Consider the following 19,124-nt stretch of genomic DNA (forward strand, 5'->3'; position numbering starts at 1 on the left):
GAGAGAGCAGATGCACACTCTGTGCACGCACAGACAGACGAGACATACACACACATACAGACACAAATAGAGAGGTCACGACACGTACGCAGTACACAGCACGCACGCGCCCCCGCACGTGCACACACACACAGATAGACTCATTTAGTAGGTAAGAGTTTATAACTGCAGAGTCGAGGCGTACGTGGTAGTCTGTTACAGGAAGTGCACCTGATGTTCGGGGAGATAAGGAGGCGCTCATGGTGCGACAGCGAGGATGGAGACAGGAAGCATCTGCCGTCGACGCGAAGATGATGTTCTATGTTAAAAGTCATTGTGGTTTTGGAGTGACGTATGCTTTGTTTAAATCTGCCTAGCAACAGAAAAGGGGGCTGTACTATCTTAACCCTATAAAACCGTTGTCTGAATATGGTAAAGCAGTTCAATACTGATTGGGTTGTTGAACTCACACATGTGTATTCATTAAAATGCCGTCTACTTGCACACGCCCGGATCTGTGGTTATTTTTAGATCCCTCTCTCAATAATTTTGAACCTTAACATTTGGGGGCTCGTTCCGGTGAGAGAGAGGGAATTTTGGTGTAGATGGAGAGATCCAGGGTCCGTGGTGATTAGATGGGCAGATACGAGTCAGTGGTCTGAAGTGAGAGACAAGCCGGCTTAAACAAAGGTAAGGCACATACCTGTTGAATTTTCCAAAATGTGCTAGAATTGGATATGACAAAATTGAAGTCTACTCACTGAAAATTACTGGTGAATGTCTGTTTGATTTTGATGGTAATTTCATGAGCATGCTGGTTGAAGTAATGATATGAATGAGGATGATGATGATAAGTGATAAGTAAAAGTACTGGGTTCAAGTCCCAAAGAAAAGGAAAAGAGTTAAAGTGAGTTCAAGTCTCACGTAGAAAGTAGGGAAATTGGTCATTTTTGTGGGTTCAAGTCCCGCTGGACATTGGGTCTATCTTGTGATGGTCATTTCGTGGGTTCAAGTCCCCTATGTCCACAAAGGTAGATCTGCCTCAATCTTAATCCTGTTTTGGGTGTAGATTGTTGTTTCAAATTACTCTAAATTTTTCTAGAACGACAGCGGCGTCTGTTAAGAAGCGCATTTTCTCGGAGGTAACGCTCCCTCCTGGATAAAGACGTTTATCCTTGACCTAGCGGCGACTAATGGGATAGTACGGTACGACAAACCGGGGAGGACTGGGGAAGCTCCAAAATTGCTAGGGGTTCAAGTCCCCTATTCTTGCGCTTTTTTGGCTACTGGTAAATTAATTTCGGACTTAGAAATCTGGACAGAGCAGTTCGAGTCTGGTCTGGTGAAAAGCTGAGGAGATCTGTAAGATAGCTGGGCACTGTGTTATTTATGATTTTAAAAGTGAGCAATAAGATTTTAAAATCAATGCGAATTTTAATAGGGAGCCAGTGCAGGTTGGAAAAAACTTGAGTAATAGACTCAAACCTGCCAGTTCCAGTTAAGAGACACGCAGCAGCATTTTGAATGAGCTGCAGTTTGTAAACAAGGGCAGAATGGAGACCAGTATAGAGGGAATTACAGTAATCTAATCTTGATGTAACAAACTCATGGATACGTTTTTCCAGGTACTTACATGGTATGTAGGGTTGGCCTTAGAGATTAGACGTAATTGATTAAAACTCGATTTAACTAGAGAGGAAACATGTTTGTCCAGCTTGATGGAACTGTCCAAGATAACACCTAGGTTCCTCACAGTGTCAGACAGGGAGTCAGCAAAGGGCCCAAATATACCAATTAGTTCGGCCCGAGGGATGGGAGTATCAAAGATTACAATTTCTGTTTTCTTATCATTTAGAATGAGGGAATTGCTCAGTAGCCAGATTTTAACTTCATTCATACAGTCGGAGAAGTGTTGCAACGACGACATGACATCCTCAGCCAGTTCAAAATACATTTGAATGTCATTTGAATAAAAGTGGTGAGAAATATTGTATTTATCAAAGATTTGGCCCAAGGGTTATAAGTATAAAAAGAACAGAATAGGACACAGCACAGACCCCTGGGGGACACCAGAGTTAACAGGGGCAATGGAGGAGCGGTAGGTACCCATGGTGACAGAAAAGGACCTTTCTGAATTTAAACCAGCTAAGGGCACTGCCCGTGATGCTCACCAGATGCTCAAGCCTCATTAAAAGGACAATATGGTCCACCAAATCAAAAGCAGAAGACATATGAAGCAAAATTAAGACCACAGGGCAATTGAGAGAAGATAATTAGACTCTTAGTAAAGTAAATCCGTTGGGCATCTTTCTTTGCCTTTAGACAACAATTCTGATGGCAAAAGAACCAAACGGGACATGCAGCTTGGCGGCAAACACGTCATAAAGCATGCAGAGAGTCATTTAACCATGGCTGAGAGCAGCTTCTAGGCCGTTTTACTTTCATAGGGGCCACAGCGTCAAGTAAAGAGGAGCATGTAGAGAGAAAGGAGTTAGCAAAATCATCAACTGAAGAGGGTGTGGAACAATCAATGTCAGGGAGAACAGATTTAGAGAAAGCAGCCAAAAATTCAGCCACAGTCCCAGGACTGATTATGCACACAGGACGTCGAGGACCCTCAAGGTTCTGGTCCAGTTTGCATAACTCAGCATCAAGGTGACTGGGAAATGGTCGGAGATTAAAATGTTGCTGATGTCCCTGATACAAATGTCCAGTCCATAAGAAAAAATCAAATCAAGGGTATGTCCTTTGAAGTGGGTAGGTGTATTAACCCATTGGATAAGATTAAAAGAGTCAACTAGGGCTAGAAAATCCTTGACAAACACATCATCTTTACAACAAATGTGAATGTTAAAATCGCCAGTGATAAGAACACGATCATAATTTAGGTAAAGAGATGCCGAAAGGTCACCAAAGCCGTTAATGAAAGACTTATTATATTTCGGGGGACGGTAAATCACAACACAGAGAGTCACGGGGGGACCAGCAAGTTCCAGCAGTAAGGTTCAAAGCTAGGGAACATAGGGGAGGGCAGGTGTCGTACCCGGAATTTATTCCTAAAGACTACTGCCAGTCCTCCACCCCTGCCCGAAGGTCTCAGTGAGCTAAAAACAGGCAAAATACAGAGGAAGGAGCTCTGAACAAGGAAAAGACTCACCGGTACAAATCCAAGTTTCCGTCATGAATAGTAAATCCAGTCCTGTAGCAATAAAAAAAATCGCTCACAATAAAAGTCTTATTCGTCAGCGACCTAACATTTAATAGCGCCATCCGAGTCAAAGACGGCGATTCGCAGTTGGAAGCACGTCTCGGGCGGCATAGGTTGCCGTAGCACACGCCACCTTCAGGAGCTTTAATCCATCATCGAGCCAGCGAATAAACCACTGGGGCGGCAGGGCAGGTCTGCAACTCAGCATGGCGAATCCATTGATGCCTAAACAATCTAAAGGTAAAGTGCTCCCAGAAAGTTTGGGGGAGGCGGAGAGCATCCACATCGACGTTGAAGCCAGCCACGTACTGTGCCTTTGGGTAAGCCGTAATGCGGACACGGACACCGCTCCGTTTACCCCGTTTCCTGTAGCGTCTCCTGTGCGAAGAAAGCAGGGGTCGGCAGTATGTTCCTGAGAGGTGATCCGTCCGCGGCAGAGTGGTAACTCCGAAATTCCACCACCGATCCAATCCATGGAAGTATGACCCGTAAGGATGGGGTCATAGGTAATCAATACAGAGCCACCTGAATAGCATGTTAGCAGAAACGTAAGAAGCAGCAGAGAGCAGTGGAGATGGCCTGCCCAACACACTGGCACCATCTTGTGCAAAAAATGTTGTAATCAGCACCAAGCATCTCGATAAGATAGGATCAATCATTCAGGAACCTACAAGTTTCCTAGCTTCAAGATAATCACTCTTGATCATGTCACCAAGTCAAAATCTTATGTCCTAGCTTTCTAATGGACATCTGTCATCAGCCTGCAACTACAGTGCTGTGAAAAAGTATTTGCTTGAATTGTAATTTTTATACATAGTTCTCACTTAACCTCTTACCCCCCTTTATATTAAAAAGACCTGGAATTATTTTGTTGTTTTACCTGTAAGAGTTTCATAAAATCAGCTGTGAGTGTTAGGGGTGCAATGATACACAAAATTCACGGTTCGGTACAGTTCAATACTTTGGTGTCATGGTTCAATATTTTTTCGATACAAAAACATGTTCATGCCTTTTTAATTTGTCATTTATTAAAATTATAAATATATATTTTTAAATGTAATGGTGCTGAAACAACAAAATAAAAAAAAAGTCTATCTGATCGAGAAATCACTCATCTTTGGAAAAGAGAGTTTATTACATAGAAATGGCTCTTTCCAAAATAAAAGCTATACTATACCCTTCTTCTGGGGTATATTCTCATATTCTGGGGCATATTAAACATATCAGGTCCCCATAAGGAGAATCATGTGCTGACGGCTGTCTAAATGACTCGGGTAAAGTTTGTAGCATGCGTGCTTGTTGTTTTTGTCTGCTTCCACTTGTCTTTGCACTAGGATGATGTCGGCGTAAATGTGCAGTCATATTCGTTGTGTTCCCACTAGTGCTGTCAGCGTTAATCTCATTAAAATGACAATAACGCTATAAAGCGGCAAATCTCTGTCTCCGGAGTTACCAGGGATTGCCCTGTGCGTGGGGCTGGACGGCGTCAAATCATTAACAAGCTAACTGCGCTAATGCACTAGTTCCCACCAATTGAGCATTGCGTGGCACATCCGATATACTGTTTTACTTTTGTCCATGACGCGCTTACCATCAGGCTCATGCTTCACATGAAAACCAAGATAGTTCCAAACACCAGATCTGAATGAGGGTGGGGGAGGTTCAATTTTGGGTAGCGTTGAGGCAGTTGCCATGTTGCAACAAGCTTAGCTTCTGTCTTGCTAGCTTGCACTGCGCTCAGTGGATCTGCACTTGACAGTGCAGCCTAGGCGGAGTGGTCGAACGCAGATCGACTGAGCGCTCAACACAAACAGCATCGTCAGAAGAAAAGTTGATAAAATAAATAAAAAATGTTGTATTGTTCGACACATATGCGTATCGAACCGAAAGCACTGCATCGAACGGTTCAATATCGATACAAGTATTGTTGCACCCGTAGTGAGTGTGTGTTTTTGTCCCTTTTTTTCAGGATTACTACTTGTTTCCACATCTAATAATGTCAGTTTTCTGTATTATTCCTTCACACTCACTCCCTCACTCACAACTTTCGTCTTCCCGGGGCATTACCCTGTGTACACTCCACACAGGGGGAGAGGGGCAAATACTTTTTCAGAGCACTGTACATGTTCTGAAGTCTTGCAGTTTGTTTTCAATATTTCTACATCACAATAGTGATGGGTCGGTCGCAAACGAAATGGCTCTTAGAGCCGGATCTTTGACGTGAACGACACGAGCCGGCTCCTTATCGCGAGCCATGGGTTGTTTTTTTTTTTTCACTCACCCTCCCTCTCACACTTTTTTCTGTGTCACTCCGCACGCAAGCCTTGTGGTTCACGCTGGGCAGAGGGGGGAGGGGCGGTAGTTACAGTCACAGTAGCAGAGGAACCGAGAGGGAGGGAGAGAGAGAGAGAGAGAGAGAGCCAGGGACAACAACGTCACATTAAAAAGGTATAGTAATCATCCACAACTATTTTCAGTTGCAGATGATAAAGGATTCAGAAAGTGTATTCATGCTGGCCCATATGACAGAGAATATGCATCTTCTTTTCATATTTTAATTTATATTTAATTGTGTTGTGGTTTGCAGTGTTTTGTGTTGTTTCATTTTAAATTTGTTTAAAAGGAAAAAGCTAAAAATTGAAATAGTTAAAAGTTGAACTGTGACTAGTTGGTTTTTGCATTATATGATTTATTTATTACATTTTATGTGGAGTGAATAAATAAAACTATATTTACGGTGGCCCCTAGAGACAAAGCAGCACGTAAAAACTCAAGCTACGTCCACACGTACCCGGGTATTTTTGAAAATGCAGATTTTTCTATGCGTTTGCACCTTGCGTCCACACGTAAACGGCGTTTTCGGTCACTGAAAACGTTGATTTCTAAAAATGCCTGTCAGGGTGGATATTTTCGAAAACTGTTTTTGCATTTATGTGTGGATGAGGAAAACGGAGAAAACGCAGCGTCAAAGATGTGCGCCTTTTTTGACGTCACACTGTGCGCCACGTTTTTTTCCGGTGAAATGAATTTCAACAACGGTGTTACTGTTAATTGTACTCTGCAGTGTTTAAATGCTTACATATACACACACAGTTACTGTCCCTCCACACATACGACTCGGTTCTGCTTCTACGACCCATCTTTGTTTACTATTTCCCACCGAGGCTTCTAGACTTCTGATTGGCCAACATTTCTACACGTTTAGGAATATATTGGCACCTGTTGCTTTGGCATGCTCCTAGCAGCGTTTTCCTTCATTTCTGCATTTACATGTGGACCGGATTATTTTTAAAAACGAAAACAGAAAATCTCTGTTTTCAAAAATACCCGTGTACGTGTGGATGTAGCCTCAGAGGCACGTAAAAACCCAAAACATGTACAAAAGACAACAGAAGTGCTCCAGAATGCTAGGCGCAGTGTTGAGCTTTTGTTACCTAGAGGCTACACAAGCCAGCAAGTACCAACGACCGGTGTGTGGTAGTAAGAGGTAAATGAACTTTTTTTAAAATTATTTGAATATATATGAGTGTATAAATACACAAACAATACACTTATTTTTTCAATTGTGTAATTTAAGTGATCTAGGTAGCTCTGTTTTGGAAGTTCAGTTAACGCTAGAAATGTGTTTTAGAGTTTGTACGTGTTTTGTCTGTAGGCGCCACTGTATATATTTATATATAAACATATATAAATAAAACCACTTTTACATTAGTAATTAATTCCTTTTGTGCATAATTTCATATTATTGTAATAATAAATTAATTAAAGCAACAAAACAACCTGAAGAGCTGGTTCGGAGCCGAAAGAGCCGGCTCTTTTTAGTGAGCTGATCCGTAAGAGCCGGTTCTCTAAAAAGAGCCGGAAATCCCATCACTACATCACAAGGCATAGGCAATTAAGCGGCACACTTCCTATAATTGGCCAGTCAAAATAAAGTCGTCTTTTTAGGAGAGGTTAACTGAAAGGGGAAGGAGGTAAAATGGCTTATTTCAAATACAGGAATAAGTGAGAGACTACACAGAGTTCCAGTATGTGATAAATAAGCAGTTTTAACTGTATGTAATCACAGATATTAGAATTAGGAAAGTGAAATGGCAAGAATAGAGCTAGTAGCATTAAACTTCCAGCTCTTCACCAGTTTCTGTTTAGATGTAGATGTATAGGAATATTTTTAACTACCAAATTCAGAGAGTTTTATATTTTTCCAGACTTAAATTTATGTATTTATTTATTTTATTCCTGTTAAATGGAATTATATTGCAGCCTCTGACGTCGGACCCCACCCAAGAACATACAATACTGCTGGTGTGGTGACAGCACATTTATTTTATTAACAGTTTTACTGTGGTTTTAGCATGATGGCATGGGACACGGTCACTCCTGTTCAGCTGTCACGTCCGCACAAACGGCTTCCCACAGAGAGCCTGTTTTACCTGCACAAATGCCGCCTGGCACTGCTCTGTCCACTGGACCAGACTAATATTTGTTTTTCTGGTCTTGGTTTAGTTCAATTGTTTACGAATTGTTTTTCAGACTGAGTAGCTGTAACCTCTCAGAGAGAAGCTGTGAAGCTCTGTCCACAGTTCTCCATTCCCAGTCCTCGAGTCTGAGAGCACTGGACCTGAGTAACAATGACCTGCACGATTCAGGAGTGACGCTTCTGTGTTCAGAACTGAAGAGTTCACATTGCACAATGGAAACTCTGAGGTGAGATTTTTATTTATTTATTTTTTTAAAAAATACATTTACTATTTTTACAGTCAGTTTAGAGTTGTTTCCCTGTACTTTTCGGTCAGGGAACAGGTCTTGACTGTTGTTGGATGCTGTTGTGGTGATGAAGGAAGCTGAGTTTAGCGGTCAGTTTACCTTTCTATGGTTACGAGCTCTCGGTTGTAACCAAACATGTCCTGCCAGGGTGCCTTCTCAGGACAGATCCAGGAGAGATTATATCTCTCACCTGGCTTCAGAATGACTTGGTGCACTACTTAGATATGCAGCAGAAAATGGATCTGCGGATGAATCAATGGATCAGCAAAACCAATGAATCGACAAAATTAACTAATTAAAAAGTTTAGCTAATAAAAGTTAACTGTACTTGTTTATTGTTGTTGTGTTTCGTAATTTAGAATTAGAATTAGAATTAGAATTCAACTTTATTGTGATTGCACATGTCACAGGTACAGGGCAACGAAATGCAGTTTGCATCCATCCAGAAAGTGCTTTAGTCGTGATATAGATATATTACAATATAAATTAGCAATAATAGAGATGTGTAAGTATATTACAGAAATGGGTCTATTATGGTATGTTATAATGTACACAGTGTGAAGTATGTTATGAATATTCTATAACTATAAGTATGTACAGGCTGTAGTGAGTACAAGCTATGTACAGGCTATGAACAGGATATAAATATGAAATAAAAACTATACAGAAATCTGAGATATACAGTTATACAGAAATGTGAACTATGTAAGTTATAAACAGTTGTGGGATTAAAACTTATCGTATGTACAGAATGATTATCTACACAGAACTATACAGTAGTGGTAAAGTGCTAGTGGTTGTGGGTGTGTGTATGTTCAGTCCATGAGTTTAACGTGGGTCAGATGTCAGGAGGCAGAGTTCAGGAGTCTGACAGCTGTGGGGAAGAAGCTGTTCCGGTGCCTGGTGGTCTTAGTCCGGAGGCTCCTGTAGCGCCTCCCAGAGGGCAGGAGGGTGAAGAGTCTATGTGATGGGTGACTGGGGTCTTTGATGATTTTCCCAGCCCTTTTCAGACACCGCTTCCTGTAGATGTCCTTTATGGCAGGAAGTGGTGCTCCGGCGATGCGCTGGGCAGTTTTCACGACCCCTCTGCAACGCCTTCCGGTCCGAGGCAGAGCAGTTCCCGTACCAGACTGTTATACAGTTGGTCAGGATGCTCTCGATGGTGCAGCGATAGAAGTTCACCAGGATGTCTGAGGACAGGTGGTTCTTCCTCAGAGTCCTCAAGAAGAAGAGGCGCTGGTGAGCCTTCTTGACCAGCTTGGAGCAGTTGGTCGTCCAGATGAGATCCTCGGAGATGTGGACTCCCAGGAACTTGAAGCTGCTCACACGCTCCACAGCCATCCCCTTAATGTGGATGGGTGGATGTGGGTCAGCGTTCCTCCTGTAGTCCACGATGAGCTCCTTAGTCTTCTCGGTGTTAAGCAGCAGGTTGTTTGTGTCGCACCACTCAGCCAGACGATCCACCTCCTCCCTGTAGGCAGCCTCATCGTTGTCACTAAGATGTACCCTTAGGCCCCCTCCTCGATTCAGAGATGGTCTTTCCCTTTTCACGTAAATGGCCTCCTTGACTCCGCGCTCAAACCAGCGTTCTTCCCTGTCCAGGATGTGTACATCCTCATCGTTGAAAGAGTGTCCACTGGCCTGTAGGTGTAAATAAACTGCAGAGTCCTGGCCTGATGAGGTTGCTCTTCTGTGTTGTACATCTTTCGCCATCTTACAATGCTGTGATTGCAGCCATTCCCCAACTCTCTGTGAATGGTACTCATGGCCATTGATCAGTGTTCTTTCATCAGTGGGTTTTGGTCAGTGATTGTTGATCAATGGTCATGGGAATTTGCATAATTATGATTAAGGAACTGACCTCACAGCCCATTGTTCCTTCAGTGGGCTGGTTTCAGTCATTATGCAAATGTACTGTTTATAAGGTTTGGGGAAACCTGCAGTCAGCTGAGACTGAAAAAGTCACTTGGATGAGTGACGAAACGTTTCTCCCACAAAACGCTATGTCCAGATGAACAGATTCAACTTTTGGAGATTTACTTTCCTGGATGATTGAGAATGCATCAAGATCGTTAACTATAGCTAAATGTAGTGGCTCCTAACTGCACAATGATGTTAAAAACAGTGTCCTTTTCTTTTTCATGTTTTAATTTTCAGACTGAGCCTCTGCAAACTCTCAGAGAGAAGCTGTGAAGTTCTGTCCACAGTTCTGAGTTCCCAGCATCCCAGTTTGAGAGAGCTGGACCTGAGTAACTCCGACCTGAAGGACTCAGGAGTGAAACTTTTATCTGTGGGACTCAAGAGTCCACAGTGCAAAGTGGAATCTCTCAGGTCAGGACTCTGACTTTTCCACTGATAATGATTTAAAATCTGAATCATATAACTGCATAAAGAGGTAACCTTTATATTGAGTTTTATTTACCTTTTGGTGGATTATTACACAAAGAGTTCTGAAGACATGTTCTATTTAGTTAAAATAAAATTCCTTATTTTCCTAAAAATCCTTAATGCACTGTTCAATTAAATATTTCAATTTCATATTACATGCTTAATAATAAAATGTGAAAATTCGGCATTAATATGTCTATTGGGCATTAAAAATGATTGCAGGAGAGAACTAGAAGCCTATTCTCACTTAAATGTGATATAGATTCAGTCATATCTTATTAAGACCAGTGAATGATACACAGCTGAAAAGTTAACTTTACCCGTTTGATTTGATAAAACTTGATTTATGCAGAAGGAAAGTCACAGCAGTAAACACTCACTGTGTCTTACTGTCACGCCATGCAATCAGTCTCATTGCTTATGGTCTTTTATCGCTATCTGGTGCTGTACTTTGGGCAGTGATGTTAGCGCCTGGACTGTGGCATGGTGGCGCACTGGCTAATCATAACAGCAAGAAGGTCTTGATTTGAATTCATTAGGCTTTTCTGTGTGGAGTTTGCATGTTCTCCTTATCTTTGCATGGGTTGGTATTCAAGGTTCTTCCAACAGTCCAAAGACATGCAGTTAGTTCAGGTCAATTAAATTTTATTTGTATAGCGAGGTTAGCTTAACTGGTGATACTAAATTGGCAATGTGAGTGTGAATGGTTGTCTCTTTCTGCTTTCTGTTTGTGCCTTGTCCAGGGTTATCACAGCACGTTGGTAGGTGCACTGAATTAAATAAGGAGTGTAAACTGCACTTCACACATACACACACACACACACATACACACACACACACACACACATACACACACACGGAGAGTTCTTTATAGCCAAATAAAGAAGTCCGGTCTCAGCTGTTCTCAGGTTCCCCTCCCCTCTTCTCCCGTCTCACTAAAAAAGGGACCAAACGCCATCAGCTGTGTTCTCACCTGCCTCTCCAGCACCACCTTGTTGAGCTCACTGCACCACTCCTCCCCTGCAGCCGAGCCCGGGACCACACCTCCGCCACACACCCCAACCGCCCGACTGAGGCTGGGAAGCCGTCTGGCCAAACCTACCCCCCACCCCCACCCCCACCATGAGCGAGAGAGAAAATTTTTGTACTTCAGACGTCACACGTGACACACACAGTTTCATTACAAACAAACTCCTTCTACTCAGTTCCTCTTTTCTGTGTCTGATTTATTAATATGCCTGTGTACTAAAACTTCCTGTGCAGCTTGCAATAACTTTGCAAGCTGCACAGGACCCCTTTCTGAGGTCTTTTGCCAGGGCAACATGTCTGAACTTAGTTTCAATCTGTCTGCTCCTCATATTCTGCAAAAACATGCAGTTTCCTGTCAGCCTGTGACCTAGTCAAGTCTGGGGCCTCTCATAAAACAATCTAATCAGCAAATCAGCATTAAGATTATATATTTAAATCCCAACAGGAGCCACTGCAGCGGGGCATGGTCCGAGCAGAGGGTGAATGAGCTCCCCAGGAGGTAATAGCGTAGGAAGTGCCTGGCTATACGCCCACCGTATAGCCAGGCACTCCTTCTCCATGGTGCTGTACCGTCTTTCACGCTCTGTCAGCTTCTGCTTGATGTAAAGAACGGGATGGTCACCCCCCCTTACCTGCTGGGACAAAACGGCCCCCAGCCCTCTGTTTGAGGCGTCAGTCTGCAGAAGAAAAGGCAGGGAAAAGTCAGGAGTGTGAAGCAGCGGCTCCCCACAGAGATATTTTTTAACCTGCATAAATGCTGCCTGGCATGGCCCCGTCCACTGAACCAGATCCGGAGCACCCTTCCGGGTGAGATTGGTCAAGGAGCTGGTCAGCTCCGCAAACCCTGGCACGAAATGGCAGTAGTAACCTGCCAGCCCCACGTCTCACCTCCTTTTTAGTCTTGGGGCGTGAGCAGGATGCGATAGCTGCCGTCTTCTCCACCTGTGGGCGCACCTGCCCGCCCCCCAAGTGGTACCCCAGATACTGCACCACCCTCCGTCCAGCCGCACACTTCTTCGGGTTGGCCGTGAGCCCCGCACTCCTCAGGGACTCCAGGACCACGGCCACCCGCTGCACATGCTCCGCCCAGGTGTCGCTGTGGATGATCACATCATCCAGGTAGGCGACAGCATATGCAGCATGTGGATGCAGCACCTGGTCCATGAGGCGCTGAAAGGTGGTAGGGGCTCCGAACAAGCCGAACGGAAGCATAACGAATTGGTACAAATTGTACAGAGTGGAGAAGGCCGTTTTTTTCCTTGGACTCAGCAGACAATGGAATCTGCCAGTGGCCCTTGGTTAAATCCAGTGTCATGAAAAAAACGGGCCGTGCCCAACCGATCCAGGAGCTCGTCAACCCGGGGCATGGGATAAGCATCAAAGCGTGACACTTCATTCACCTTGCTATAGGCGACACAGAACTGTATAGACCCATCCTTCTTCACCACAAGAACTATGGGGCTAGACCAGGCGCTGTTCCACTCTTGTATCACTCCCATTTTTAGCATTTCAGCCAATTCTCTCTCAACAATTTGCCGTGTATGCTCAGGAAGCCTGTAGAGCCATGAACGCACCGTCACGCCATGCTGCGTTTCAAAGTGATGCTCAGTGAGATACGTTTGCACATCTGCAAAATGCTGTTGTAACGTGACAACGTCCGCTCTCTGGGCCTGTGTGAGATGGTCATCACAAGGGAGGGAGGCGAGGATGACGGAATTTGGTACCTCCGGCCCCAACTCATCTCTCTCCTTAACCAGGCTCACCAGAGAAGCGGTTTCAGACTCTCTCTGATAGGTTTGTAGCTTAAACCTATTCGCTGGAACGTTCAAGACAATTCAACTACACAGCAGAAAGCATTGAACACCAAGCAGAGCTCTTTATGATTCAAGTATTCGAGGGAGAGAACTGTGACGAGCGCCGTCCCTTCCGCTCGAACCCCAGTCGCTCTCGTCCGCTCTCCCGTAACACTGCTCTTTTATTGAGGTCACATGAATATACATAGGTTCATTAACATATGACGTCTACATACACACAAAGAGTACCTTGCCTGTGCGCTTTGTAAGTATGTGTGTGTGTGTGTGTGTGGGGGGGGGGCAGCAGTTCATCTAAACAAAAGGCACTTAGACTAAAACAGACATAGATACGTTTATCCTACCACAAAACAATAAGAGAAGGTATGCCCTCTCCCATGCTCCCAGGATGTGAGTGTGAATGCCAGAACACTCTGGAATGCACACAAAGTCTTTGCACACTATGAAGCATCAAACCTCTACCAACATGACATTGATTATAAAACTCCAAGCATGAGTAGATATTTCTAAGTATAAATGACAATCAACAATGCAAATCTAACACTCTCCACGCTTTAAGGAGATTGAGGTGATAAATCTGCAGCACTCCTCCCCTGTCCGACCGTGCGACCTCATAGTCAACGCCCCCAACTCGCCATGTGACCACAAAGAGTCGCTGCCACGTGGCGAGCAACTTTGAGCTGGAAGAAGGGTGTAATACAAGCACTTTGTCTCCCGGTGAAAATTGCCTGTGTCTAGCCCCTCTGTCATACAGGCGTTGCTGACGCTGCTGGGCCTGGAGCAAATTCTCCCGTCACAACCTCACCAAATTGTGGAGTTTCACTCTCAGGTCCAACACGTACTGAATCTCATTCTTGGCGGGGCTCAGACCTTCCTCCCAGCTTTCTTTAATCAGGTCGAGCACCCCACGCGGCTTCCTGCCGAACAGCAGTTCAAAGGGAGAAAATCCCGACAGAGGGTCTAGCCAGCAATCCCAATTGCATTCATCCTCATTAATGAACTTACGAATCATGGACTTTAAAGTCTTATTCAGCCGCTCCACCAGCCCGTCCGTCTGAGGGTGGTAGACGCTGGTCCGAATAGATTTAATGCCCAGTAATTCGTACAGTTCCCGCAGTGTGCGAGACATGAACAAAGTGCCCTGGTCAGTCAGTATCTCTTTCGGGATTCCGACTCGGGAGATGACCTGAAACAGTCCCGCTGCGCCACACTTTTTGCAGAGATGTTGCGCAGCGGGACTGCTTCCGGGTAATGCGTTGCGTATTCCACCAGGACTAATACAAAGCAAGAGCGGCGTGCACTCCGGTGAAACAGCTCCATGAGGTCCATGCCAATGCGCTCAAACAGGGCCTCCATGAGTGGGAGCGGGCGCAAAGGTGCTTTTGGTATGGCCGGCTGATTAACAAGTTGGCAGTCTGGGCAGGACGCGCACCAACGGCGCACATCCACTCGGATGCCCGGCCAATAAAATCGGGCCGTTATTCGCTCCAGAGTTTTTTCATATCCCATATGCCCTGCCATGGGGTTATAATGAGGCACCAACATCAGGGCGTATGTCTCCTCCGTGCTAGTGTCATGACTCACTCGATTTAACCTCGATATAACCTAATGAAGCGTGGGTAGGTCCGCACAGCTTCAGGGCGCACCACGTGACCATCAATCTCAATCACCTTGTGTAAGGCTGAGGGCAGGGCCGTGCAGAGATGTTTAAATGGGCAGGTGCTCAAAGTTAAAAAAGGGGCAGAAACTTAGACATTCACATTACTCACACTCTCATTACACATACATATAGGATCTTGGGGGTGGGCACGCTACACGGATTCCAATCACCATCAGGGTGTACACCTCACCCCTGGCGTCGCTGCCCACCTCTCAATTTTAAATACACGTAGACATTGAGGGCTAGCAGGAGGGGCTATACGCTTACCTGCTGCTCTGGCAGGTAGCTCCATGCCCTCCTGGGTTTTAAATGCACCTTAGAACACACATACATCAACACTACATATGAGCGGGTGGAGGGAGGTTTGGAGTCTTCCCACACCCCGTTCTCTGCTGCGGCCTGCTGGAGCAGGGGGCTAGGAGGAGGAGTTGGCCGTCCGACTGGGGTCTGGAATGTGGGGCCTCCCTGCTGCTGCGGAGTCGGGCGGTCTGCTTCTCCCACCGCAGGGAAAAAGGGTAACACCACCTGGGTCTGGGCGCAGTTTCCCCTCCAGGGGCAGGGGTACCTAGACCCGGGGCTCAGAGCACGCTTGGGGAGTGTGATTGTGTGTACAGTGTCTCTCTATGTCTGTCTCCACGTTGGGTGAGTGTTGAGAGCATGAGGGTGGGAATAGATGTTTGTATCTGTGTGTGCCTGTTTGTCTGTGTCTATATGTCAGGTTGGGTATCAGACCCCACCTCTCTGGGGACATCTCAGGTCCTCCAAAGTTTGGAGGCCCATCTCCCCCACCACTTCCCTGCGCCGGTGGCAGACGCCCTCAGACATTGGTGCATTGGTGGTTCTTTGTGTCCGGGGTGGGCGCCGGGTACCCACCGCTCACTCCTTGGCGGCTGCTTATCGGGGCATGGAGCCTGGGGCTTGCTCGGGCCACTGGGATGGGGTGCCCTCGGCCTCTCGGCCCGGGGCTCGGTCACTCAGGCACAGCTGGCTGCCGGCGGAGCTCACGGGCACGTCACTGCAACCCCCCCTGGCTTCTGCTCCGCGGCTGCTGAGTGACCCCTCATCTGGGACTCTCCTCAGCTCTTTCTGGGATAGTGGCGCTGCTGCCCTCTGTTGGTCTTCCTTGGTCTCTTGTGTTCTGGGGCCTCTGGATGTCTGGAGTTTTGATCTCCTCCATACCTGCTTCATGCCCTGGAGGTCGGGGCAGTGGCCCCCCACACCCTCTAGCAGATCATTACATGAAGGAACCTTTTAAAAACAAGCGCGTTCATGCTCACAGGTGTACACACGGGTGATCACACACACAAACTACACCCTTTTGGGCTCCTACCTCAAAGCACACTGTGCGCTGTCGATCTCACGTGCTGCACCATAATGTTTAATATTTAGTATTTACTGTCATATTCCCATAGATCATTGTGATCTTGTTTATTACTCTCGTTTTCTTCTGCTTGCTTTCTTTTTCTTTCTCAACAGGTGATCCAGGTGATCGATATGTATTTTTTTTTTTCTGTCTGCTTATTCTGTTGGTTTTGTTTTTGCCCTTTTTCCCCGTCCCTCTTCTCAGGTTTTTTTTTTTTTCCTCTTTCTTTCTCCCCTTCTTTCCACCAGTCAAGTCTGTCCCGTATTCAGCAAGTGAAAATAAAATAAACAATAAAGGTGAATCAGATGGACCATTACGGCAAGGCTGGGATGGTCCATTTGGTAAAGTAAATCCGTTGGGCATCTTTCTTCGCCTTTAGACAATAATTCTGATGGCAAAAGAACCAAACGGGACAGGTTAAAAAAAAAAAAAAAAAAAAAAAGGGGGCAGATAGAATAGGCTGAATAACAACAACTCACATTCATGACAAATCTAATATGGAATTGCATCATACTATATGACTGTCATCAGGTGGGGACAATGCAAAGCAAATGTAGCCTTTCTTTTACCTGATGGCGTACAGTGTTGCTGTTGAGGGATTACTGCTGTTCCTGCTGCTGATAGTGCTGGAGGGCAGGGCTGTGTTGTTTTGAGACTGTAGACATTAAAAATTCCATAGGTAGCTGATTAAACAAGTGCTTTGAGATAAAAATAAAATGTAAAAAGATTGGTGACAGCGCTTGGAACCATAAGGCAACAGATTTAAAAAACTGGGAAATAAACTGAAACCAGGATATTAATAGTAAAAAAGACAGGGGTCATGGTAGGGTGAGAATTTATTAAAAAAATCTATACAGACAGTGTGTGTGCGTCCTGTTAGCACCTTTTAAACATCACAGAGCACAGAACATCACAGCTTTTCCAAAACACACCCAGTGTGTTTTGGAAAGAGCAGGAAGGAATAAGATGTCCTGTCCCTAATTATACCAGTAACTTTCTGTTTGCCATGTCCCGAAAAATGTGAATGACATCACTGTGGTTGACTGGAACATCCGTCTCAGCTGCCAATAAAAGAAGGTCTGACAACCTCTCCTCTGAGCAAAGGGTGCGAAGTTTGTTTTTAACTAGTTTTAGTTTTGAGAAAGAACGCTCCACCGTTGCTGTGGACACGGGGAGTGTGCCATGTGTCTTCAGCAGCTCAGTCATGTTGGGGAAGATCAGATGTGCATTGTTTTCTTTGACCACTGAAAGAATGGATGCCACACTGACTGGTGGGGGGCATGTGTATGAAGCATGAAAGACCTTAAGTTCTGTCTGTAATTTGTATTCCTGCTCAATGTCATAGAACTGGCAGAGTTTCTTCACAGTTTAGTGTGCCTCTGTTGAGATTATTTTCCAGTTCTCTGGGACTGTCAGGGTATGTAAGGCATTCAAGATTTCCCATGTGGAATTATCTCCTCCTTTAAAGCGTCTCAGAAGCTCCTGTGTCATTGTGTCAACAAAAACATAGAACACTTTAACACGGTAGTATTCTTGGGGAGTTGTGAAAGCATGGTCATCAGCAGTAGCTGTTGTGGCAGCAAACTTAATCTTTGCTGGCACTTTCCTCCTCCGAGCTTGTCCAGGGACCTCAGATGGGGGGTCCAAGCCCACTGATGCAGCCTTCTCTCTAGCCTGTTCATAAATTTTTTCAAGCTCTTCCTCTGTTCTGCTGTGGTCCAGGCTCTGCAAAACACCATCAACAATCTTGTATGCTGCAGCCAGGTCAATGACTTTCTTCTGCAATGCATCAGATGGAGTAGCAGTCACTTGGAAGATGGGACAGGTGATCTCCAGACACAGGATGAATTCAAAATTGATGCTTTTCAGAAGGATCATTGCATCACCTGCTGAAGAGTCTGGAGGATCTTGCTGTAGTATTTCCTCCAGAAACTGCATGACAGCTGGAAGGATCTTCCTCATTGTCTTGAGGGCAGCTTCTCTGCAGGCCCACCTAGTGTCTGACAGCTTCTGCAGCTCCAGTGGGCGCTGCTCGGGGCACAACTTCTCCTGCATTTTAATAAACGCAGAGTGTCGTTTAGATGAATTGGCCACAAAAGTGTAAAGCTTTTCAATTAGGTTGAAAAAGCTGACAAAACACATGTTTGACTTTGCGCTCTCTACTAAAACTAGATTAAGGCAGTGTGCCTGACAGTGGACATATAAGGCCTTTGGATTTTTTTTTGTATTCTTGACTGAAGTCCCTTAAAGCGCCTGCTCATGTTTGCAACCCCATCATAAGATAAGATAAGATAAGATAAGATAAGATGGCCTTTATTAGTCCCACAGGTGGGAAATTTGTTTTGTTACAGCAAAAGTGCAAAGTTATGTAGCAGAAATTAGAAAACACTGGAATGCAATAAAATAAAATAAAATAAAATACTATGTACAATAGAATAAAATAGAATAGAATAATATATACAATAGAATAAAATAGAAATACAAATACTATATATAACTGATCATAATCTTGACCCCAGATGTTGTCAATCTTCAGATTATTTTCTTTCAGTAGAGCCATTCCTAGCTTTTCAAGAGCATCTCCAGTTGTTGACTCCACATTACACACCTAAAGGAAGCGCTCCTTGATTTCCATGTTGTGCACATATCTGACAACAAAGGAAACCTGCTCTGTGTGCGACACATCTGTGGTTTCATCCATCATGATAGAAAAGGTTTCACATTCTTGAATTTCTGCTTGGATGACACGTCTTACTGATGTGGCCAAAGCTTTGATTATGTTGTTCTGACTTCTGTTTAAGAGGAGCGAGACGAGAGGTCTTTTTCCAGGTCCCTGTCGCTCTTTTATGGCATCAAGGTGTAATTTAATTACGCTGTCATACTTGCTGAACAACTCAACTAACTCTAAGAAATTTCCTC

General features: G+C 44.7%; 1 protein-coding gene across 1 annotated transcript in view; it reads left to right on the plus strand.

Annotated features, from left to right (window-relative positions):
* The window catches only part of LOC120438383 (protein NLRC3-like), a 52,798-nt gene that overhangs the window by 12,224 nt on the left and 21,450 nt on the right, over nucleotides 1-19,124 (plus strand). Inside the window, exons 6-7 of the mRNA XM_039608775.1 lie at nucleotides 7,721-7,894; nucleotides 10,112-10,285. Of these exons, the coding sequence (XP_039464709.1) occupies nucleotides 7,721-7,894; nucleotides 10,112-10,285 (348 nt within the window). The remainder of the gene's footprint in view (nucleotides 1-7,720; nucleotides 7,895-10,111; nucleotides 10,286-19,124) is intronic.

The sequence above is a fragment of the Oreochromis aureus genome, linkage group 3 (assembly GCF_013358895.1).
Source record: "Oreochromis aureus strain Israel breed Guangdong linkage group 3, ZZ_aureus, whole genome shotgun sequence".
NCBI lineage: Eukaryota > Metazoa > Chordata > Actinopteri > Cichliformes > Cichlidae > Oreochromis > Oreochromis aureus.